This window comes from Orcinus orca, chromosome 13, assembly GCF_937001465.1.
Source record: "Orcinus orca chromosome 13, mOrcOrc1.1, whole genome shotgun sequence".
NCBI lineage: Eukaryota > Metazoa > Chordata > Mammalia > Artiodactyla > Delphinidae > Orcinus > Orcinus orca.
The window spans coordinates 85,064,629-85,088,398 of record NC_064571.1 but is presented as its reverse complement, the minus strand read 5'-3'; the positions used below and the strand labels follow the sequence as shown (position 1 = coordinate 85,088,398).

Genomic DNA, 23,770 nt, shown 5'->3' with positions numbered 1-23,770 from the left:
TTTTCCTGCAGACCTTTTTCCTGGTCCTTTTCTCTTTGCGGTCCGCCCCTCTCTACCACTCCCTTTGCCTTCATTCTTTCCCTTTTCATCTTTCTCCGACCTGTACTCGGCCAGCTTGTGGCATCCGATTATTTCCTATCTCTGTGATCCCCATGAAATGAAGGATAAAGAGATGCTAATTTGGGAAACGGTGCTCAGCCTAACTAAAAATACGAAATAGTCCCCGAGGGTCCTACCAGCGCCTTAAGTGCCAAAGCTTCCTGTGCTAACCTCAGTCGCAGCACAGTGAGTTTGACTCAACAGATGCTGTTTCTTGTTTTTATAAAAATGGAAACTTAAGCCCCCAGAGGTTTAGTGATTTGCCCAGCACTGAAGGCCCACTGGCCACGATGCTCCCTGAAGCAGGTCCCGCAAGTAGCCAGGCCAGCTCTGGGCTGGGGCCTCCAGAGGGCTTCCCAGGGGACCGGGGGCAGGAACCTCCATGGGGCGTGATGTCTGGGCCCACGGCTGCTGTAGGCCGATGGTGGTCCCAAAAGTAAATCCCAAGTTGCATTTGCGCGGGAGCTGCTCTCCGGCAGAGGCGTGTAGGCGCGTGACCGTGGTGCTGCGAGCCCCGGGAGGGAGGAGTGCGCACATCTGCCGTCCTGTGGGGTCTGTGCTCACAGTGTGGGGTGGCTGTGCCCACCGCCGCCCCCCAGCTGCTCTGAGTGTATTGCAGACCCTCCCACACGGCTCTGCCCCCAGTGCTCAGGGAGGCAGAGAAGGCTAATGAGCCTCCTGTCTGGGTCACCGAGCCACACGCCTTAGGAGCGGACCCACGCTGCACGGGGCAGACCCCTGAAACCCGCCCGTCACCGCCCACAGGGTCCGTTCGTCCAGGGCACCCAGGCCTGACCGGGAGGTCCCTCAGCAAGGAAGGAGGTCACGTCCCCCAGCTGCGAGGGGCCCGGGCAGGCGGGGGCCGCTGCGGTGGCTGGGGCCTTGTGGGTGCGTCTCGTTGCCTCCGCCCAGATCCCAGTGCTGTGTTTATCTCCACCCCATTGGTGACTTTTACTGACTGTGTGCCATGTTAGGAAAGATTTTATTTTGCTCTGTTGGGCCATATAAGAGGAATAGAAAGCTGTTCACCTCTATTTCTTGTTTTCTTAAAATCTTAGGATGAGAAAGTTTGGGTTTTTTTCCCCCCATTTCTTTCTGCCACTCCCACCGTTAGCTCTGTCTCTTCCTTTGGTGACGGAGATTACCCTTCATCCCTGCCAGCCCCCCAAAGGGTACCTTTGTTCTCCGTCTGTTCCACGCTCGATCCACGAGGAGTCCCCACACAACAAGCAGGACGGGATTGATGTTCTCGGGCCCTGCATGGAGGAGGACGTTGTCCACGGCAGACGTGTGAAGGCTCCCTCTGACCCCGGGTGGGCCCTGTGCGGGTGTGGCCTGCTTCCATCTCCAGGCCCAGCCTCGGACACGGTCATGCCTGTGCCCTGAGCAGATGCTGCTCCCTGAGGAGGAGCTTTGTGGGCAGAGGAAGGGTGTGGCCAGGACAGTGCCATCTCCCTGGTGTGCCACCTGAGCTGACTTTCAGCCAGAAACGTGTGCCCCTCACCAGGTGTCTTTGATTTGCAGCCTTCTCTCCACGTGCTCTGAGGACAGGTGCCCCCCTGTGCGAGGTGGTGACCCCACAGGGAGGACTGAGATGGGTAGAGACAAGCAGACGTCCTGTCCCCGAGTGCAGTGCTCAGGAGGCTCACTGTGGTCATCATTTCCCACTTCAAACAGTGTTTAAATTTGAGAAATAAAATTGGTAAGACTGAGAAGACCAACTGGGAATTTTCCCCGGAGCATCGCTGGTTCGGTGTGTATTGGTATCTGTCTTCCAGATACCAGAAACAAGAATTTTTTTAAAATCAACGTCCTATTTGTGGCCTTAATGTTATTCTGGAAGGGTCATGTGTACCATTTTATAGGGGAGAGGATCAATAATGCAGTGTTCTGTTTCTGTTTTTGTTCTGTGCTCGTGCGTGTGCGTGCGTGTGCATGCCTGCGTGTGCACGTGCGTGTGTGTGCATGTGCGTGCGTGTGCAGTTCAGCCAGCCTCCTCAGCTAACGCCCTGTGGAAGACAAACTCTGTAAGTGTGGACAGTGTAAGCCGGCAGCGATCTTCGTCAGATCCGCCAGCTGTCCATCCACCGCTGCCCCCTCTCCGCGTGACATCTACCAGTACGTTTTTTTCCTTTTTCCTTTCTCGCTGTTGGGCTTTATGCAGCTGGATGGCTGGGGGGGGTCTCTCGGCAGCCACTCGCTGCCGGCTGCCGGCGCTGCCTGGGGGCCTGTGGCTCTTCTGTGGCCCCAGCCCTGCGGCCGCTGCCCCCCAGCGGCGGACTCCTGTCTGCCTCACACCCCACGGGGGCCCTTCACTCTCCTGCTCTGTCTCCCGAGCACTTCAGCAGCATTTCTGTCTCTCACACATTGGCCCTGGGGCTGCCTTTGGCCATTGGGTGGTTCTCGATGCTGGGCTGTGTTCCTGTGGATTATAATCTGGTCTGTGCTCTGCCCTTCAGTGTCACATGTCTGTGAGAGTCTCAGCACCCGGGGGAGGGGAGGGGCTTTTTTCCAGCTGCGAGGTTGGTGGGGGGTCGACTGGAGGGGGGGCCGAGGTCTGGACGCTGTAGGAGGGAGGGGCTCTGGCATCGCGGGCTCAGGGGTGCTTTGAGGGCGCTGAGGGTTTTCCCTGGTTCCCCCGGTTTCCTTACCCGGAGTTAAGGGGGGAGAAGCCCAGCCCTGGCTGCGGTCGGTGTAGTACGCGCACTGGAGGCGGAGCGGGCACGGGGTCTTCGGGACGCTGGGGCGGGGGGCATCCAGCGGGTCTCAGAAGCCCACTTTCGCACTCGCAGTCTGGCGTCCCGGGGGCTGTACCTCTGCATGCTAGAGTCTGCCTTTTGACTTTCCCTTTAAAGCCGAGAAAGGAGAGAAGAATGGCAAAAGGAAAGAAGGGTTAAGCCGACCCCTCCCTGGTCAGCCGGCTCCCTGCGCCCGCTGCCCTGGGAGAAAGGGGCTGCCGGGTCCATGGGTATCAGCGTCCAGGTCCGGGGCAGGTCACCGCCCCCCGCCGCGACCGCGGGACACGAACGCCGGACGTTGAGGGGAGGGCTGCTGTTGGCCGGGGAGACGGGGAGGAGGCGTGGCCTCGAGGCGGGGCTCCCTGCCTCACTGGCCCGTGCGCTTGGGGAGAGCAGCGGCCTCCTCACCTGTGAAACGTAGAGAGTGATACAGCTCGTCCCGCTGCCCCCTCGCGGACCGGGAGCCTTTCCAGCTAGTTCTTCGCAGCCTTTCCTCAGACTGACCGGCCAGCGGCATGGGTGGGGCCCGGCCAGCAGCATGGGTGGGGCCCCGGGGCGGGACCGGCGCCAGACCCAGGCCGGGCCTCCTGCTGCCGCTTCTCCAGGTCCCCGTGGAGGGCGGAAACCCACAGCGGGTTCTAGCTGAGAAAATACTCCCAGGCTCATAGAGGCATTTTAGTCCCAACCTGAGGCTCGGAAAGACTCCCCGCCAGCACTGTTTTCCGAAAATCGTCAATGAAAGTAGGTTTTTTCCTTATGAGGTAGGTAGGGGAAGGAAGAAGGAAGCCCTTATCGCAAGAGCCTCGGGTGAGAAGGCTGGGAGGGGGCGCCTGAAGTGTGACCCTCCGCGTTTCTGTTCTTTCCTCTCTCCGCAGACCCCCTGGCTCCCACGCCACCCCCTCCGGTAGCAAAAACGCCCAGTGTGCTGGAGGCCTTGAGCCAGCAGAGCAAGCCGGCGCAGCCCGGGCTCCCGCCCAGCAAAGCCCCGCCGCCGCTGCCGCCGCAGCTGCCCAGCCGCCTGCCCCAGAAGAGGCCTGCTCCCGGGTAACGGCCGCTCCTCTGCGTGCCCCTCGGGCCGGGCCAGCTCGGCTGTCCTTGCTTCCCAGGGCCACCAGCCCCGTAACTTCACCTGCTGAGGTTTCTCTGAACGTTTGAAATCTTCCATGTCTCTACTACTGTGACCCCTAAGGTCAAGTATTACATAACTAAGTGGTTATGCTTCAGGTGTCTAAAAAATAATCAAGAATGTTTAAAATGCAAAAAACTTCATACGATGTACATCTTATATCCACGTGATGATTTTAGATTTCCGTTCAGTACAGACACCAGGATTTGGGGAGTTAAAGTTCTCAAGACATGAGGCCTCTAGGTCTTATTTGTTGGTCGCTCACAGGGTTATCTCGACTACATGGACCCTCTGTAGTGCAGGACATGTATTTCCTACAAACAAGGACATTCTCCTACATAAACACAGTACAACCAGCAAAATCAGGAAATTAACATGGATGCTACCTTCCAAAACTCAGACTCCAAGTTTATTTAGACACACGTAATACCTAAATACCGTCCTTTACTACAGAGGAATCCAGTTCATGGCTCCCAGTCTGGATCTTTATGGTGGAAAAATGGTTCCTTTTTACTGGAAATGACATTTAGAAGCCAAGATCTGGGTGCTTAGTGTCTTCTTTGCTGTTGGAGTGTCACTGCACTCAGGCCGGCCCTCTGAGTGGTCAGAACTGGGGACACACACACACATGTGTGTGTGTGGAGAGCCGTTTGTCCCTGGCTTGTCCCCATCTGCCTCTTCTGCCCTCCATCCCCTCCCATCATATGTCAGGCCCCAGTTGTGTGTCTGGCTCTGTGCAGAGAACTGGAATAGGGTTCCTCTCGGCTCATCACAGACATTCTTGTCACTTGTCCTTACTTTGAGAGTTGACAGAACTGGTGTCACACCTTTTGCAGGTGGAAATGCCAACTCACAGAAACACGTTTATCCAGGCCCACCCGGCAAGCCTGAGTTAACAGACCGCTGTCTGCCAGCCCTGGGAGCCCCTTACCTGCGTGTCCCTTCCTGTGGTGCTGGGACGTGCCGGGCCCGGGGTTCATGGGGCAGGGTGTGCTGAGCCATGTCAGTCACGGTGGTTAATAGGCAGCAGGGGTCACAGAGTACAGAGGCATGGATAACGCGGGCCAGTGGTGCTTGGACAGGTCCTGGCAGAGCCACCAGGGCCCTGGGGTTGATACTGCCCCACCTGACGTAGGAAGAGACCCAGGCCGCGCGGGGAGGGGATGGGGCACATCACGGCTAGAGCTGGTTGGTGGTGCCCAGTTTCCAGCCCAGACCCGGGGCATTGGCAACAGGCTCACATGGGACAGGAGAGCCTCAGGAGGAGCCTGGTTTGGGAGTCGGGAACCTTCGATCTAGCGCTGCCCTCTGGACCTCTCATGCTTCCTTTTTCCAAAAAAAAAAAAAAAGAGGTAGTTGGATGGCAGGTGATGAAATCAGGTCAACCATTTTCAACTCGAACACAGGTCCTTTAGAAAAGGGAGTGAGGCGGAGCGATAGCGTGCCTTGCAGGCCTCGGGCACCAGTGAATCTATTTTCCCCTTCTTTGTAGGCCTGACAAGTCAAGCCCACTGATCAACAAAGGCCAGCCAAGAGGACCTGGTAATTATTCCACGTGAAACTGGGCTACTTTCTGCTGGGTCTCGGGGGCAAAGTGGAGGGTGTTTCCAGCTGTGGTGAACCCCTGGGTCAGGCCCACTGTCCTGCCCTGGCAGCCACCCTGCCCTCGCAGAACCTCTGGCGCCCCTGCTCCTGGGCTGCTCTGTCCCACGCCCCGCATTCCTGTCCCCCTCTGCCGATGGGGACGGGGGTGTGGGGGAGCCCTGGCGGGGTCTGGGAGTCATTGGAGGAGGTTATGGCGTCTGCCTCACTCTGTGACAGCTGCAGGCCGGCACACTCTAGGGAGGTTGCATGGAAGTCACAAGGTTCTTTGGCCTTTAGGGGACTTTCCCTCAACAGTTAGGAAATCTCAGGCAAGTTGCCTTGTGGCTATGAGAGACGGCGTTTATGTCGTTTCTATCTCATGGTGTTGACTGAGGGGGCATATTGTGAAGTCTGTTCATTTTGGCCCTAAAGCAGTGGATCTCTCTGGGACAGAAACTCTGGGTCCTCTGTCCAACGCCGTGGTCACGCAGCCCCCGGCGCCCATGCCCAGGAAGTCACAGGTGGTAAGCGGACGAGCCCCTTCCTTTCTGCCTCTTTGCCCTGGCCAGGAGCGGGTGGGTTATCGTCCAAGGGCTCAGAGGAAACTCTTCCTCTTGCCCTGGTTGGGGTGGGGGAGGCTTCTTCCTGGGCACCTGGTCCTTCGGATCGGAGCAGGATGCAACCCAGAGCCCATAGCCAGTGGGCTGGGCTCTTCCGGCTCCAGGACAGGCCCCCACGTGCCCACCAGGCACCAGGCCGGCCCGCTCCCTGCTCTCTTCCCTTGGCTGGCCTCCTCCTGGAAGTCCCCCTGCCCCGAGCGCACTGAGCCGCCCATCTTGACACCCGTGGGCTCCCAGGCCTGCGGGCGGCCCTCGGGACCAGTTGGAAGCCAAGTGGCCCGGTTCTCTGCCCTGGAGCAGACGCTTCCCCACACACTAAGCTGTGAGCCCTCTTCTCCCTGACGCAGACCAGGCTGAAGCCCAAGCGGGTCAAAGCCCTGTACAACTGCGTGGCCGACAACCCCGACGAGCTGACCTTCTCCGAGGGGGACGTGATTGTCGTGGACGGGGAGGAGGACCAGGAGTGGTGGGTGAGTCGGGCCCGGGGGTCTGTTCCCGGGCGGCGCCCACTGTGCCCCGCGCGCCTCAGCTGCCCTTTCCGTGCACCTGCTTCTGAGTGGGGTCCTCCCTCGTCGGGGCGGACGGGCCACATGGGCTGCAGTTTGCCGAGCGCACCTGAGGGTTTGAGATGAGGCCCTGGCTTTCTCGGTGGTGCCTCTGCCCGGCGTTGCAGGCTTGGTGGAGTGGGGCGCAGATGGAGAGCTGACCCGGAGGGCAGAGACGCTGGGTGTCGGGCTGGTCCTGAAACCAGCTGTGGCATCCGGGTGGGAGCTGGAATGGGATGAGCGTGGCGCTTCCCCTGATGACCCTGAGTGTCCAGCCCCGGCCAAGGTCAGGCTGGGTGACCTTGGGCAAGGTGGTTATGTTGCTAAGCCACAGCCAGCTCGTCTGAGAAAGGGCGGTGACACAGCACTGTTGCAGCGACGGGCACGGCAGCCCCCAGGGAGAGGTGGCTGTCATAAACTGGGCAGTCGTGCAAACAGCTCCCGCACGCCTGGCAGCGTCTGCCACCTGGGGGCCGCTAACGGCCCAGCTCCGGGGCTTGAGCTCAGATATCAGATGGGTCATGCTTGCCGCCAGGACGCAGCCAGGACTCACGGAGACAGCTCCGCTCTCTCAAGGGCAAGGGGTGTTGGTCAGAGTCCCTAGCCAGGCACCCTCCTGGGTGAGCTGTGTGTTCTCTCTCCAGGGCCTTTGTGAACCAACTCGGGGCCTGGCACCACCTCTGGCATGGCTGGTTCAGGGGTCTTCTTGTGGCCTCTCCCCTCGAGGGGTTCAAGTACCTGTGGGTCCAGAGCCCCTTCCTCCGTCAGCCTTGCTCCACACAGCGCAGTCGACACCACGGGCGGCAGAGGGGGCGGCAGCTCCTGGTGCCCCTTGGTGCCCGTCCAGGGCTCTGCCCGCCCGCTGCCCACATGGCCCTGAGACAGGTCTGGCCTTCACACTTGTGTACAACCCACCACAAGGATGGGGCTCCAGCCTGACACCAGGCTTAGGCATCTGGAAAACACCTGTTCATTTCAAAAACTGTGGCAAATCAGAAAGCTATAAAGAAAGTAAATGCTGTCTATAATCTCAGGGTATCCCCCTCACACACACAAAGATAATAATTTAAATTTTGGTGATTTTGTTTTAGATGTTTACTTAACTACTTAATTTACATCGTTGAGATCAGACCTGAGGTATAATTTATATAATTTTCCCAGAGCAAAAGTAAATGGATTTACTGAAGTCTTAAATGCTTTGACTACATTTGGGCCAACTCACATTTGCCACTCTCTGTGACTTGGCAGTGCACAGACTTCTGACATTGTTTCTTCATCCATTTAAAAAAAAAAAAACCAAAAAGGGAGGTCGGGGTGGTGGTCTGATCCTGTGCTGCCTGCCCCCCGAGACCACCAGGACTGAGGTGGGGCGTGTGTGCAGACACCGACTCCTCGCGGATAGAAGTCCCTGCGGGTAGTAGGCCGGCACTATTTGAGACGGGAGCGAAAGGAAAAACAGTTTAGATGTTGTACCCAAGTAATTCTTTCCCAGAAGAGATTCTTCCAAACACATCTTTTTTTTTCCCTCCAAATGCTGTAATGCCCTTCAAAGTTTCCAGCATTTGGAATTTGTGTAACAACATAACCTTTTATTCATTTCAGATCGGCCACATCGACGGAGATCCCAGTCGCAAAGGAGCATTTCCCGTGTCATTTGTGCACTTTATTGCTGACTAAATTGCTACTGAACAAAAACACTTCTTTTTAAAGTTATGTCTTGTCTCATTATTGGTACCAAAACTCTTGCCAGATAACCTGTTTCATGAATTGTATTGTACGGTAGCCCACTTTCTCTAAGGCCACTGTTCTGCTTTAAAAACTCAAAGGCAATTTATATACATCAATGAATTGTTTTTATAATTCGTGTTTTTCATGAAACATTGCTACACTTTTATTAGGAACAACTGAATTTCCAAAAGGTGAACTGAAAAGTTATTTTAACTAAATAATGAAGATTCTGAATCTACAGCAGTAGTTGAACCTAAAAATGTTTTGAGTGTGGGAAAGAAATTCGTCCTGTTTTTCTTGGCCCACTTCTGGGGTTGGTGACCTTCAGCACAATTCTTTTTAGGAAGCCAGGAAATTGTTGCTTTCAAAGTCCATACCCAGCCCGCACTTTCTGCTAAAATGCTTCAGTTCACCTTTAAAGACTTTTTTTTCTTTAAAGATACCTTTAAAGATTTCCTTTGAAACCCACCCAATGTTTATTGGAAATGTATACATAAGCGTTGTACTTTCCAGCCCTGGTGTGTGAGGTTGCAACTATCAGTGTATCCTGCATGTGTGTGTAACCTGTTGTGAACAAGCCTACTTGACCCGACTATAGATGGTTTATTATGGCATATGTCACAGCAGTTAATTCAGTTCCAGATTATATTAACTGCATTTCCTGAATCTGGTTAAAAACTAAGGTTGATGGACTGCGAAACAGTTCTTTAAACTAGTTTCTATGCTTTAGGTGTTCGGGATTTGCCTTCCTGAGCCTCCCGCGTCACACAGCTAGAGTACCGTGGTGCAGACCGACCCCCCCATATTACCACAAGACTTGCTGTTTCCTATCGAGTGTACCACTGCCTTCCCTTTCTAGCCCAAGAGAATGTCCACTCAGTTAGTGTCTTGTATTTATATAATATACCAACAGGAATGGTAGTTACACTGTCTTGAAATTTAATCTGTCCATTTGTTTGTAATCAAGAGCATATCAGAAATCTGTAGGTCCCAGGTAATAAAATACTCTCAAACATCCCGGTTTTACTATTGGAGTCCATCGTATCATTCTTAAGCTACTGGGGGTGGAGAGATTAGGTTGTATATGATAAAATCAAAAATTCATTAGTTTAATGAACTTGACTATCATACCTCTATTTGGTAATTGTGTAAGACTCATGGTAGGTATATTGGAAATTCTGGCACTCTTTGAGAATAAACAGGCATATGATGACCACTTAGATTTTTACCCAAAGCGAAGGAGCAAATTTAAGAAGAGGCTTGGAAAGCAAGGAGACGGACGATGCTGTTAGTGTGTTTGTTATGATGGTACATTTGATTGAAGCAGCCTGTCTTTATTATGCAAGACTCTTGTAAGTACAGAGCTTTTTTTTTTAAATTGCATTGTATTTTTTCATTGTTATAAAGGGAGACAGAATAAACTGGAATGTTTTATGATGTTGTATGGCAATCTGCCTTTCAGAGTTCTGGGAAAAAATGTGTTAGATCTGTAATTAAAGTCTTTTTTTAAAAGCACTACATCTGTTTTCACTAATGGTTAATTTCTGGTTTTGAACCCTTCATTTAGTTAATTCTCTCATAGGTTTAAGAAAGTAAACAGATGTTTTGCACAGTGCACTTCCTATGTATATTTTAATACAACGCTCCCACATCTGTATCTTATAATCAGCCTTTTGACTACTTGGTGCCAGCTGTGTAAGGAATTAAAGTTGATTCTTATCAGCATTTGAACACCAGTCCCGAACTGATATATCAGGTTCACTGGTACATCAATATCTAGGAAATATTTTTCCAATCTACAATTTGGTGGTGCTGTTGTGCAGTAATTAATACTACTCTTGCCAGAGGAGAAATTATATTAACTTCCCTACTAATATCCTTTCCTAGTTATTTGCTCTTTGCAAATTAAAAAAAAAAGCAACTGAGAGAAAGGAACACATTGTAGATATCTATTTATATTTAAAGTTTACATGTCATGAACTTAGCTGCAGGATTCTGGCATTTGGCGTGCCATTCTCCATCAGATCTGACTTCTAGGGATGGCGACTCAGAAATCTGTCCACAGACTAATGGTTACTGTGTGATCTGTGAAGGGGTGGGCGGGTACCACGGTCCACAGGGTGGATACTGTCTGAGATGTATGATATTCAGTTCATTCACTTGATTACTTCGGTCTAGTTGCAGCGCAACTGTATATACTGTATAACCTAAATCAGTTCTTATTTTCATTGTCCTAATTAGAGCATGTTTAATAAGTTTACTCTTCTTGTTAGCTAGTCCTTTGACTGGAAAAAAATAAAATACTTTTAAATGGACATGGTGTTTTTCATGTTTTTAATCTTTAGTAAAGCACTATATATAAAAACAGTCCTTTTAAAAATACACTAGCCTACTGAACATGAGATTCTTTACAGTGTGTGACTTTTAACGTGAGCAGTAATCTTTGAAGGTTTTATTACTTCTAATTACCCTGAAGATGATTATTGCGGGTTACCAGCATGTCATCCTGACAGTACACTTTTAAAGTTTTCCTCTTTGTGACTTGAGTTGGCAGTGTCACCTGCCGGTGCTGCAGGATAGACGGCCTTGGTCGTCCTCAGAAAGTTCGCCATGTTCATTCATCACCGAGGGCACTTCTGCGACACGTAAAGGTTATTAAGCTTATTTGTGTTTAAAAGCGACAAATGACGTTGCTTTTTTAGTCCCAGTAGGTAGGTAACTTCACTGAGCGTTAACTCACTGTTAAATAAGATACATTTTAATAGAAAAACAAACGACTGGTATTTTATACATTGCGTTTCTTCAGAAAATCCAGAGCCAAGGATCGCTCATGTTTCCAGAATAGTTCAACACCACCGCAGAGTGAAAACAGAACTATTGAGAAAACAGCGGAACTTGCACGTGAAGTCTGCTTCCCCTTGACTGCAGAATTCAGGGTTTCTCAGATGTCAACACAGAGTCAAATGCAGTGGATAAAACTTTGCAGATTGCTTGTGCTTGTTCCTACGTTAAGTGAAAAGATACAGTAAGAGTTCATAAATCGCTTCCCAAAGTAAACACGACCCTCCTAACGCCTCTCCTAAACGTACACATCACCAGTTTTGGAAAGCCCCAGCCACGGCCTGCCTGGGTCACCGTGTTCCTCCGCCCCTCAGGAAGTGCACGCGGTAACACAGGACCCCGTGGCCTTCGGGAGGGACCCTCACGAGTCAGAACAAGGTATGGAAAGGCGTGGCTCTGCCCTGGAGGACACACCGCTTTCCCTCACCAGCTTTACATCTGCTGGCCTAACTAACAACCTGCAGGAGGTCTGGCCCGGCTGACCTGGGGCCTGATTGATATCCTCATTTCTCCTGTTATGCCAGGTGTTTGCTAGGCACATGGCAGAGAGCATCTCTTCAGCCTTTGAAAAGACTAAACAGTCTCTGGTTTTGCCACTTTGTTTGATGAATTATTAGACTAATAACCAAGGAGACTGAAAACCTCACCAGGCTGTGGCACTGGTAAACCCACAGGTTGTATTCTTCGTTGCTCGCATCTGTGGTCTTCAGAGCCAATAAGCTTTTTCCTGCCCCCAGACCATCATCATAACACACCATCCGGATGATTAAATATAGAGCATGCCGATGCAAAACATCCTGCAGGAATCAGGGAGAAGAAAGACCGTGCTATTTTACATGCTTCTCCATTCTTAAAATGCATTTTCCTGTGCAGAATTTATCATGAGGTTTTAAACTGAGCATATCCATCCACGGATCGGGCAGAAGGTAGTTTCACAGATTTTTCACCCAGTTATTGGCTCAGTTATGGGCCAATTTGCCTTTAGGATCATACCTTCCTACTTAAGTTCTAGGAAGATGGAGTGAGATGATCTAAGTTCACGATCCCGTCCTCTATGCCCAGCTTCCAAGCTGATGCCTGCTCTGAATCGGCATGGGGTCCTAAGCTGAAAATGCATTAGGGGACCAGCTGGGGGAGGGGAGGGGAGGGGATTGGCTTGGGCCCTACACACACAGAAGCAAAAGCCCCTATTCATTTACCCTAGGAAATTGGTCACTTTTAAGGCCAGGTGCCAGAAATGTTTACAAGCCAACCACTCTGCAAACAGAAGCAGACCTAACTGCAAGAGGGCCCTTCCCGGCCTGAACTCCCCAACACCTAAAACACATTTTCCCCCTTAATTAAATTACTTACATACTGATCTGACGTGGATACTTTTATGCCATACTTGGAAACTCCCATAATAAATTCTTCCTCCAGAGGAACAAAAGGCAACTTTCCATCTTGCTTTAAAGTAAAAATAAATTACATAATATACATTTTAAAAAATTATGTTTCATTCCTAATTCTGATTGGTCAATTTTAGCATCTGGCCATCATAAACCCAAACCCTTTAAAGAATGTGGGGCATACAACAGCCCAGCAGGAATTTCTCTCCAAAGAGGCAGAAGAAATATCCCCCCGACCTGTTTTACAGTCTGCAAATTTGACCAAAACTCAGATCCACGTACCCCATGCTTACTGTTAACCCCAGGTACAAACTGATACTCCTCACAGATCCCAGCGAGGCTTAAATAAATACTTACATTAGAAACATTAGAAAAATGAAGGCCCTTTACTCAAAGTTTATACTCATGTCAGCACATTAAGTGACAGGTAACATGCAGCAAGAGCCATTCTTCTCAGCCGCTTTACATCTTAGCCGGGTGTTGGGTATGTCTGGTATTCCCAGCGCCCCAGGGCTTTGGACAAGTAAACGCTGCTTGAAGAATGGTTACTCGGCTCTCAAAAATATCAGTATTTTGAGCTATTCAGAGCAAGTAAAACAGCACACGATGCCTGATGGTTTCCCTAGCAGATGGTCCAGTTTTATCTGTTAAGTAGCCTAACTTGCCTTCTCTAAAATAAATATGATGTTGCTGGCAATCAGTAGATATTCCCTTCGGTCAGTGTTTCTGTGGAACCATTTGCCTGCGCTAAAGAGATCATGGTGAACGAGCCATGTCCACCTACCTTAATTCTTGGGTCCTCACACGCAAGAGTAAACTCCTGCCAATCATTTCTCACAGCAGGTTAAATCAATTCCAAGAATCAACAGATGGGCTAATAGCAACGCTATCGTCAATAATGGAATTCTGATAAGCCCCATTTCTACAGTGATGTGAGAAATTGAGCAGTCCTTGTCAGAATGAAAAGCCTAGTGTACTTTTGGAAGAAAACATTATTAGCAATCTTTCAGTAGAATACTTTACTTAGATTAGTTGTTGCTTGCACGTTGGAATGACTTTATATTTCAAACTAAAGGCTGGGATAATTGTGTTTGCCCAGACTACCAACAGTTGTCTGTTAAATGGCAGATTAGATCAGCTGATTTCCCCTGAGACACCGGAGACTTCCTTCACTTTCATGAGGATATGAAACAGTATATTTAAGGATCCCATCTCCATGAGTTAAGAGACTATATACTCTTAATAGTAACCAGCACGCTATAAATTGAAAAGGGACTCTTTGCATTGCAGTAATATCCCTTTGTTAATGAACACAAAGACAAGCAATTCCATCTTCTAGAAACTTGGGAAGCAAGTTACTAACTGTTGACAGTATTAAGTCTTCTGGCTCATCCACTCCCAACTCTGGCAAGGGTATGGACCTTACAATACTTTAGGCGCAAACCTCACACCTTGATTTGTCTTAATGTTCACATTAAATTTTCCTTCGTGGTGATTTATTTTTTTATCTTCTTGACCAGGATATATTTTTGAAACTTACCTCAGTTCTTGTTGGAAACAGGGTATGAATAAATAGATATGGTAGGTCAACACCACTATGAATTAGATTATTCAGAGCTGAACCTAGTTCAACGGAGATACAGTAAGACTTGCCAGACTTCTAGAGATAAGCTTGTGGTGTGTACCCAGCCACCGTACTCGGCTCCCCATTTTTTTATTATTATATTTTTTGTGTGTGGTGCGCGGGCCTCTCACTGTTGTGGCCTCTCCCATTGCGGAGCACAGGCTCCGGACGCGCAGGCTCAGCGGCCATGGCTCATGGGCCCAGCCTCTCCGCGGCATGTGGGATCTTCCCGGACCGGGGCACGAACCCATGTCCCCTGCATCGGCAGGCGGACTCTCAACCACTGTGCCACCAGGGAAGCCCTCGGCTCCCCATTTAAACAAGGGGACTTTTTCAGTCAGCCCCAGAAAAAGTGAAAAGCACTGTGTGAAGGAAGGGACTGTGTCCCTGTGATCCTCTTCGACTCGGTATCCAAGGTGCCCTGTACCTCCTCTGACGCCAGCGCTCAGTAACAACTAACAGTGATAAAAGCGCGGCTTCAGAAGCAGTGAGGAGACCTGGAAGAGTGTTGTCTTTCTCCAAAGCCATGAGTTCACTCTGGAATCTGAGAAAATTGAACTTTTTTTTTTACCTGGGCGACATCTATATAATTTATCAGGTCTAGTGGCCCTTCGAGACTTTTTCCCTCGGAGAGTTTCAGTTTCTCAATGGCACCAACGTATTTTATTCGAAATTCTGCACAGGTGTCTGAATTACTGTTGCTTTGTCCTAAAGGTGAAAAGAAAAATTGTAAGAGTAAGACTTCAAAAGAAATAGTTGCATTACAGGGTATCCTCAACCTCTCCCCAGGCAGGAAATAGACAGTGTCATCAGAAGTTAACCTTTAATAAAAATTTAAAAATTTTAAATGCAAACTTTTTGATGTCATGGGAAATAATTAAAAATTTCACTAACCTTTTCCTCAGTGACTCACAATGTACTAAATATATAAAAATCTCAAAAGGAATAAATTATTACTATGCTTCATTTCTTCTTCAAAAAGAAGAAAACTAAATTGTCAATTTGACAATGATTGAGTACCTTTGTAATGCATATGACATTTAATTTTTTTTTGGTTTCTTCTCCCTTTTTACCTTTCACTTTTAGCTTTCTTTCCTGATTCAGGAAACCTGATCTACCTCTCCCATTCAGTCAGAAAAGACCAGAAAAATTTTTTTTCAATGTAGATGGAATAATGCCAGACAGGAAGTCCCTTACAAAACAGATGGTAATAGGTGAAGAACTGTGTATGCCGTAAAATCCAGCCAGTACAAAAGTACCACAAAGGATTTTACAACGTCTGCAATAGTAAAGGAATACCCTGTGGTCACTTTTAGATTATGTTTATGTAATAAAAAGATGCCCACATTTTTAATGTTTTAAAGCATCTGGAAGTAAAGACAATAGACCTTATGCTACTATACTCCCTTTTACATCTTCTCTCCCACTCCTACCACCTTTTATGGATAGAGTCGCCTATGATCCCGAAAGGAAAAGGGGAAGGATTTTATACAAGAAAATGAATGTAGTAGGTTTCCAATTAGACACCGGCTAGCAGGTGGGTCAAAAACCACCTTTTGATTTCTGAAGAGCTGCTCCTTTTGGGGGGCTGCATAAATGTTTTCAAGGGCCTGTGACAGATGCCCCCCTCGTTACCACATGCTCCTGATGTTAACTTTTTTAAATCAGCAGGACGTTGTCTTACCCCACGAAGAATGTAATTCCAAAATAATTCACAATCGGCCAGCCCATTTCTTACAAAGCTATTTTGACACTTCTAAACTGTCACCACGAAGTTCTCCACAAGTTTTTGCTCCACGACCATTAAGAGCAGTTTCCTCCAAGGCAGCGGCTTTCACCACCTACCTGCCACCCCAACCCGCGTTCCACCAGATCTTGGACCATTTCTGGCAGAGCAGAGGAAGAAAACCCCAAATACTCAAGGACTCCCTGTGCTACTCTGGCAGAACTGCACAAGCATCAGTTAGCAGCCTTCGCCAAAATGATCCGCCCTCCGTACCTGAGCTCTTGGTGGAATCGGTATCGAGGCTCGCCACGGTGCTGGATCGCGAGAGCCCCCCCAGGCTGGAGTCTACAGACTGAGAAATAACAAAACAAGAGAAAAACTGTAAACGCAATTAGAAGCATTATCTTCTCTCAAGTTCTCTACCAAACGTTCAAATGACTTATTATAGTTGAATTAACACATATAAAATCAGGTCAATTATTCAGGTAGATCGACTGTGACAGATTTTTCTAAAGACAAATTCCTTAGCAAACTTCCAAAAAAGAAGACAGTCCCAACTGCTCTTGCCATCACACAATATTGGATAAACGTGAGGTCAACACTCCCAGTTTAAATGAGAGCCACTACCTGTATCTCCTTATAAGATACCTGATATTTATGTCATATGTGAAAACCTACACCTTGCTTTTGTAATATTTCCAAAGAACCCCAAAAGAACCCTGTGCAGAAAGCAGGCAGGGAGTTAATATTATCCTGTTTAGTAAATGAGCAGAGAGACACAGAGAGGTGAAGTGATTTACCCAAGGTTACATCTAGTAAATACCCTAGATCTCTAATCTACGTCTCCTAATTCTCACCCCAGCATCTGCAATGACTCCAGCTACTACCTGGCCTACAACAGGTAAACACAGGCCGACTGGTGGACCAGAGCATAACTGCAATGTGAATTACAAAGAAAAACCAACAAACCTGTTAAGCAAAATTTAATGAATCATACATGTTAATACAGTTTGTTCTACAGCATCATACTCTCATTTTTTAGAAATAACAGTAAAAACTTCTGATTAAACAAATCACTTATTGGGAATTCTCCGGTGGTCCAGTGATTTGAACTTGGCACTCTCAGTGACGGGGCCCAGATTCAATCCCTGGTCAGGGTACTAAGATCCCACAAGCTGCACAGCTCGGCCAAAAAAGAAAAAAAATCACTTATTTACACTTCAAATCAAAATTAAATTTTAAAAGTACACTCAAAATTTTCGATGTTTAAGAAGTGAATCAAGGTGAATGCAAAAATGTATCAAGCCTTACTGCTTCCCTTTCTTAATAACAGCACTTCTTGGAATGTAAACTACGAGCAGAGCCGTATGCACACGGAAGTTCAACATCATGTGTGGTTCTGACAAATCGGGAAAAAACCTAACTACTCAAAGGGTGACGGAAGGGGAGTTGGAATTAAGATGCCGTTACGAAGTCAGGCTGGCTTCTGGGAAGCGTGTGACAGAGTGAGGTTCTGTGCTTCAAATTACCCCTCCGCACGGGAAAAGCAACCAGGTTGTCAGAACCTAACAACCCTCAGAACAGAAGAACAGGAAGGGAGAAACTGGCCTAGTTTTCTGAGGTTCCGAATCGTAACGGCAGAAGCTTACATCATCCTGGAACACAAATCTGAGTCCCAGCACCCTGCTTAGGAACCGCACGAGGCTCGCCATCACTTCGGGGTAAGACCTCCCTCCGGGCCCACGGCCCTCCTGCACCTCTCTGGCCCTGCCTCCGCCACCTGCCCGGGGCAGCAGGTCCTTCAGGAATCAGAAACCGCGCTCTGGTCCTACTCTGCGAGCCGCAGGTCAGTACGTCTCCCTCTATCCACTTTCTGATCTAGAAAACAGGAAGCTGGGCCTGATTCCCAGGCTGAGGTCCTCACTCTTAGGTAACAGCGGGGTGGGTCTCAGCTAGCTGCAGGAGTTCCGAAACCTGACAGGAAAACGGTCAGTTTTCCCATTTAAGACTGCACAGGACTGCTAAAAGGTCAGGTTTTGGTGCTTTTGGCTATGTGCTGACAGCTCAGTGACAACACCGCTGCCCTTGCCTGCTGGAAACTCCCGAAGGGCAGTGGTGCGTGTGTCCGTCCCTGGGCGTGGCCGTCGTCACCCAGGGTGCTGCCCACAGGCTGGTGAGAGGCGCCCCGGAGGTGGGCACCCGTGCGTGTGGGCCGAGGGCTCCTCTCCTGCCTCACCCAGTCCTGGCACTGGACACCGAGAGCTCACAAGGGTGGAGAATGACTTAAAAAGGCTCTCTAGTCCTAGTCTAGCAGACCCAGTGGACCAGGACTTGGGACTCGAAGGGTCCCGCACACTCACACCAGGGCATTTGCCTCACTATCCAACTAACTCACCATGACTAAACAGAATTACAATTTGCACACACACCTCAAGCCCTAGAATTCAAGACATCCAGCTCCCTGAGTGCCTGCAATTCCTGTCATATAAACAATTTAAAAATCAGCGTTTCAATGAGACCATTCGGAAGTCCCGATCCCTCTAGGTTAGCGGAGTTAAGAACTCCAGAAAATCTACCAAAACAAAATAAAATTAAATCAAGCACACAATGCGTGTCGAGTGCAAAAAAATGAACGTGAAAAACCTCTAGTTTGAAGAACACCAGCAGGTCTGCCGGGGTTAGTACCCTTCACGCAGCATCGGTTAGAAGAAACAAAATTCTCACCACTTAACGACTGCGGCCTCCACGCCATCACCCCTACCTTGCTCTTAGTACTGATTTCACTACTCTGGGAGCTGCTACTGCTGTGTCGCTTCTTCCCTTTCCGAAACATCTTCCACCATAGCTCGATCCAGAGGCACGCCCCCTGGAAGAACAAGCGTTGGTTAGGTACATTGAGAAAAGCAACTTTAAATCCCTTTACACGTAATAGGAATAAAAATAAATAAAAACCATCAATTCCTCCCAGTTCCACGGCATATTCCTTTTACTTGAAACATAAATATTTTCCGTTGACCACAAAATGTGGGTATTATTCTTTTTCATTCTTATTCTCTTTTTGAATCACAAGATTCTAACCCAATAAACCGAAAAGGTAGGAACCTTCTTGGCATCTCTGGAGGTGTGAAAAGCACTGTTCAGAAGTAACATCTAGTTCTCAATATATTCAAGTGCCTGCCTTCTCTTTAACCAAGTCAAGACGTTAGTAAAATATGTGACATATCAGTTTATCAACCACATCACTGTCTCCGGTTCCTGTTCTGTGAATGGCAGGGCTAAGAACTGAAGGCGCTGACACATCTCGGAAATGTGCATTTTTCTTAAAGTCTCCAACTATCTTTAAGTAAAGGCTGACATGAAAACCTTGCCAGGTGCTACCTCTCATCTCGTTCCAGTAAGGCCAGGGAAGGAGGTGACCTTAAGCTTCCCAGACTCAGGCTTATGTATCTCTTTTTTAAAATTTTCGATTTCTCCTTGCACATTTCATAGGAGCACATATTATACTTGGAAAATTACGAACTAGCCTGCATAATGTTTCATAGTTCAAGTACTTCCAAACACACTGTCTCAATTTATCCTCACAGCAACCTGGTGACACAGATGTTCTCTGAGGGTCTCTGCTGGAGCTCTAGGCCCCCCATCAGGGGGCTTACAGAAGACAGGTTAGAATCTGCATTCTGTAGACAAGGGAACTGTGACCCATCTTTCAGGAGGATTTATGAATACAAGAACCTAACAAATGTTTCCTAAAGGTTGGTTCTACAGAGGGAACAAGGGAACCTGCTCACTACAGAATCGAACACTATCTTATCGTCTTCAAACGTTCAACAGACAGCAGTCTGCACAGATAGCGTCCTTTCATTCCGACATGGTGAATTCTTGTCAGAAAAACAAGGGACCTGATGAAGGAAAAGAATGAGTAAATCACGGGGTGGTCAATGCATGCCCCTCTCCAACACACAGTTTCTCCCATTGAATCTGGAGGGCCACCCCCGCCAAATCCACTCACTAGCATCTGACCTTAGGCCACTGACCCAAAACTCGACTCCTGAGCCCAAGCTTTTTAATCAGCCCCATCAGCCAACTTATTTCTATATTTCTGCTTCATTTGTGGAGTAACGAGAACATGTGATTCATTCATTCGTTCCTGAGAAGCCAGTGAGCACCTACCAGGTGCTGGGGATACACCAGTGAATAAGACAGAAAGAGCCCCTGACCTCAGGGAGCTCATTTTTAGAGGGAGTAGACAGACCAACAGGAAAACCAAATATAAAACACATTATTTGGAAACAATAATTGCTACGAGGGGAACTAAAGCAACTTAAGGAGACAGTGATCAAAGGAAGGGGGGACGATTTTAGACAGAAAAAGATGTTCTAAGGAAGTGAGAGTTAAGCCCTGAGGGAAGTAGGGGGCAGCCGTGAAAGTGGAGGAGAAGCTCCGAGAGTGGACGTCCTCTGACGCACAGACCGGTGAGAGGCCAATATGACTAAGAATAGGAGGAGGAGGGAGAGTGACAGGAGGGAAAGAGCCACAGGAGACCTTGCAGGCCACAGCGAAAGCTGGGGTTTTGTTCTGGGTTTCACAGGAAGACTCAGAGGGTTTTAAAAAAGCACTCAGGTGATACGATCAGATTTCTGTTTTAGAAAGATGACTGGCTGCTGGGTAGGGAACTAGTTGCACAGGACAAGAGTAAAAAGAGGGGGCCTACTTAGAAGGCTTCCGTGGATAATTCGTTGCAAACGATAGCCCTGCCATCACAGGATACTTCTCAGTTAGAAAGAGAAGGCAAGAGGGCCTCAAGGTGTGCACAGAACTGGGTTAACCTGGCAGCATAACATACCATAATTGATGGGCTAGAAGGTCAGTGTATAGCATATTTAAGCACATTAGATTTTAAGTATATATAAGTACTATATATATATATATATAAATAACAATTTTAAATATTATTTTTTAAAATTTGATAGTATTGTTATGAAATCCTGAAGCATCTCTTCAAATCCCTGGAATACTAGAACGATTCGAAAATCACTACTTAATAAGGGCTTTGCAACTCCTTAAGACTTTCTTTCCATCATCAATCTAGGAGCTGAAGGGGAAATGCATTTACAAAAACCTTTGATATCTGCCACTATTTTGATGCATGTTCTTAATTAAGCAAGTCATTCTTGTCTCTAAATTATTCGTGCATAAAAATGAGACCAAAGATACTGTCACTTGGGTGTTCCACAGACTCATCAAAGGCCAAAAGGCCTAAAGCAGAGCCCATCCTCTTCCCCTCCACAGCTGCCCCTCTCCTCTCCCTTTCAATAAATTCTATTATTTCTGGTAGAAACCAGGAAATCACCGACTCCTCTCTGTCCTCCAGCCCTCACATCCAGCCAAGTCCAAGATGCACTGATTATCCCACCTGAAGAGTTCCCTCATCCATGTCTCTAAACAGGGCCTGCATCATCCTAGACTATGGCTATACAGAAACACTTTTTCATTATGTGATGAAAGCAATGGACCCTTAACCCATAAAAATGCACAAAGTCTGGAATACAATGTAAGGAATTCACAAGCCATCAGGAGATATTTCAAGGGTGAGGGACCTTGTCCTGAGACAGACTGGGACCTGGGACACTTTGCTGCAGTGATTGCAAGTGGACAAACGTCTTCTCGAGTAACAGATACAAAGAAACTATAAAGGAACTAAAAATAACTGTGTGCATGCACGTGCAGTTGGGGCAAATTCTGGACAACAAAACACAAAAAGACCAAAAAAACCCCAACTACCACTTCTGAAGAGCAGAGAGCCAAAGCAGGGTCCTGCGCGTGCCCCCTGCGCTCAACACCGCCAGGGGGTGGGCAAAACACCTCAGCCGCCCCTCCGCCCGACCCCTGGACACACCCCTACCCTCACCCCATGTAAGGAACGAGCTCGCCCGCCTCCCACCGAGCTCGCCCGCCTCCCACCGCTCTGGCCCCTTTTGGCGGGGAGGAGCGAGCAAGGGAACCTGTTACTTGTTTTCGCTCCCCTCCTGCAGCTGCAGGAGCCCCAGTCAGGCCCTGCCTGAATTCTGGACTGGCCTCTTATCCATTTCTACTGATTGGGGAGGCCAAGAACCCTGGTCGGTATCAGTCCCAGCTGGACTCCTTGCCGCTTCAATTCTGTCATCAAGCTCCAGCTGAAATGATTTCTTTAAAACTCAAGTCAGATGCCATTTAACCTGCTTCAAATCTTTTGTTGCCTCCTCAAAGTTAGAGACTGAAGTCAGGCTCTTTGCCAGGACACGCAAGGTCCTCCACGACCGGGCTCGTGTGGACCCCTAGTCTCATCGTCCACAACCAGTTTCACACTCAATTAATCTGTAAGGAATGCATGCAAACTGGCTTGCGGTTCTCAGCATGCACTCAGCTCCCTGTTTCCACACTTTGCTCCTGCCATTCCCTCTGCTTAGAATGCTCTTCCACCTTCTATTTATTTGGCTAACCAGTCACCTTCCAAGACTCAGTTCAGGCTTCTCTTCTAGAAAGCCTCAGGTTGGGCGATGGGATGGGTCTTCCACAGCTTGAGTTTATACCCTGATCTCAGCATTAGTTAGCTACTGTCTACTTGTAACTATCTCACTCAGAACTGTGAGCTCATCAAAGACCAGGGCTAGGTCAGCTCTGTATATCCGATGCCTGCTACAGCCTGGCAGAGGCCATGCTTAATGAACCGGAGAACCTTCTTGTGAGATAACATCCAGATGACAACTCCCACGTCCTGAGCACCTACCATCTGCCACCCAGTGCCAGGTGATATGTTTTATACACTCACATACACACACACCCTTATGCCATCTGCGTATACCTCTGACCCTCTCCACTGACCAGCAAGGTTGCAGTATTACAGCCCCTTTCCAATGAGGCAGCCAAAGTGCAAAGTTGATGAAGCAGCTTGCCCAAGGCCACCATGGGGCCAAGTTTGGAACCTTGGTAGAGTTGGCTCCAAAGCTCTTTCCAGACCCCGCCCAGCTCCTGTCGGGAGCGCCTGCCACGTGCCGGTGACAGTAAACAAAACAGACGCAACCCCGGACCCGTGCTGCGGGGAAACAACCACGACGCGTGGAGGAACCAACAGGATCCCGCACAAAAAGTGAACGCTCTCCATCGCCCCTCAAATCAGACCATGACATGAGGAACGTGGGGAGCAGCCCCGCGGATGCTCTCACTCCATCACCCTTCCGACCGGACCCAGACACACGCCACACGCCACACCCGTCGTCACCGGAGCTGCAGTTCCACCCCAGACAGGAATCGGCACCGGGGCACTGCCTCCTCCCGCAGGCCCGGGCCCGCTCCTCGGCTCCCGCCGCCGGCCCCGCGCCGCCTCGGGGCCTGGGTCCCCCACCCAGGGAAGGCGGGTCCCGGTGGAGACCGTGGCCCCCGCGGCCCCACCCATCCGCCCCGCCGCAAGCCTCCCCACCGGAGCCGCCCTCGGGACCCGCGTTCCCGGCCAGGCTCAGCCCAAGCGCGGCGAGGGCCGGGCTCTCACCTCAACGCCGACTGCGGTCGGGGTCAGACACCCACAGCCTAGGCAGCCCGAGCCGCGGCAGCCACTCCGTATCAAAAGCCAGCGCCCGCTTTTCGAGGCCCGTGGCACCGCCCGCCGGGCCTCGCCTCCAAAGCCTCGCGCAGGCGCAGCCCTGACCCCGCCCCCGGTGCCCGGGCCGACCCCTTGTTCTACGACCGGAAGTTAGAGGGAGGAGCCTAGGGTGGCT

The 23,770-nt window shown here is 49.4% G+C and overlaps 2 protein-coding genes across 8 annotated transcripts in view; one reads left to right on the top strand and one right to left on the bottom strand.

The window, feature by feature from the left end:
* Positions 1-10,755, top strand: part of ASAP2 (ArfGAP with SH3 domain, ankyrin repeat and PH domain 2) — a 157,070-nt gene extending 146,315 nt beyond the window's left edge. For 4 of the 7 annotated variants that reach the window (XM_049695908.1, XM_033437466.2, XM_049695909.1 and 1 more), the window contains 6 exons: positions 2,083-2,217; positions 3,713-3,881; positions 5,456-5,505; positions 5,980-6,071; positions 6,515-6,637; positions 8,315-10,755. In XM_049695908.1, the coding sequence (XP_049551865.1) occupies positions 2,083-2,217; positions 3,713-3,881; positions 5,456-5,505; positions 5,980-6,071; positions 6,515-6,637; positions 8,315-8,389 (644 nt within the window). In that variant the 3' untranslated portion in view covers positions 8,390-10,755. The remainder of the gene's footprint in view (positions 1-2,082; positions 2,218-3,712; positions 3,882-5,455; positions 5,506-5,979; positions 6,072-6,514; positions 6,638-8,314) is intronic. The other 3 variants (XM_049695906.1, XM_012534849.3, XM_033437469.2) reach the window with 3 other exon arrangements.
* Positions 10,756-11,156: 401 nt separating this feature from the next.
* ITGB1BP1 (integrin subunit beta 1 binding protein 1) lies at positions 11,157-23,690 on the bottom strand. Its single transcript, XM_004274900.4, has 7 exons — positions 23,545-23,690; positions 18,781-18,885; positions 16,293-16,371; positions 14,865-15,001; positions 12,635-12,727; positions 11,929-12,078; positions 11,157-11,443 (listed from the first exon to the last, which is right to left on the bottom strand). Exons 2-7 carry the CDS (start codon positions 18,850-18,852, stop codon positions 11,372-11,374), a joined length of 603 nt encoding a protein of 200 aa, XP_004274948.1. The 5' UTR covers positions 18,853-18,885; positions 23,545-23,690; the 3' UTR covers positions 11,157-11,371.
* Between the last annotated feature and the right edge of the window lie 80 nt (positions 23,691-23,770).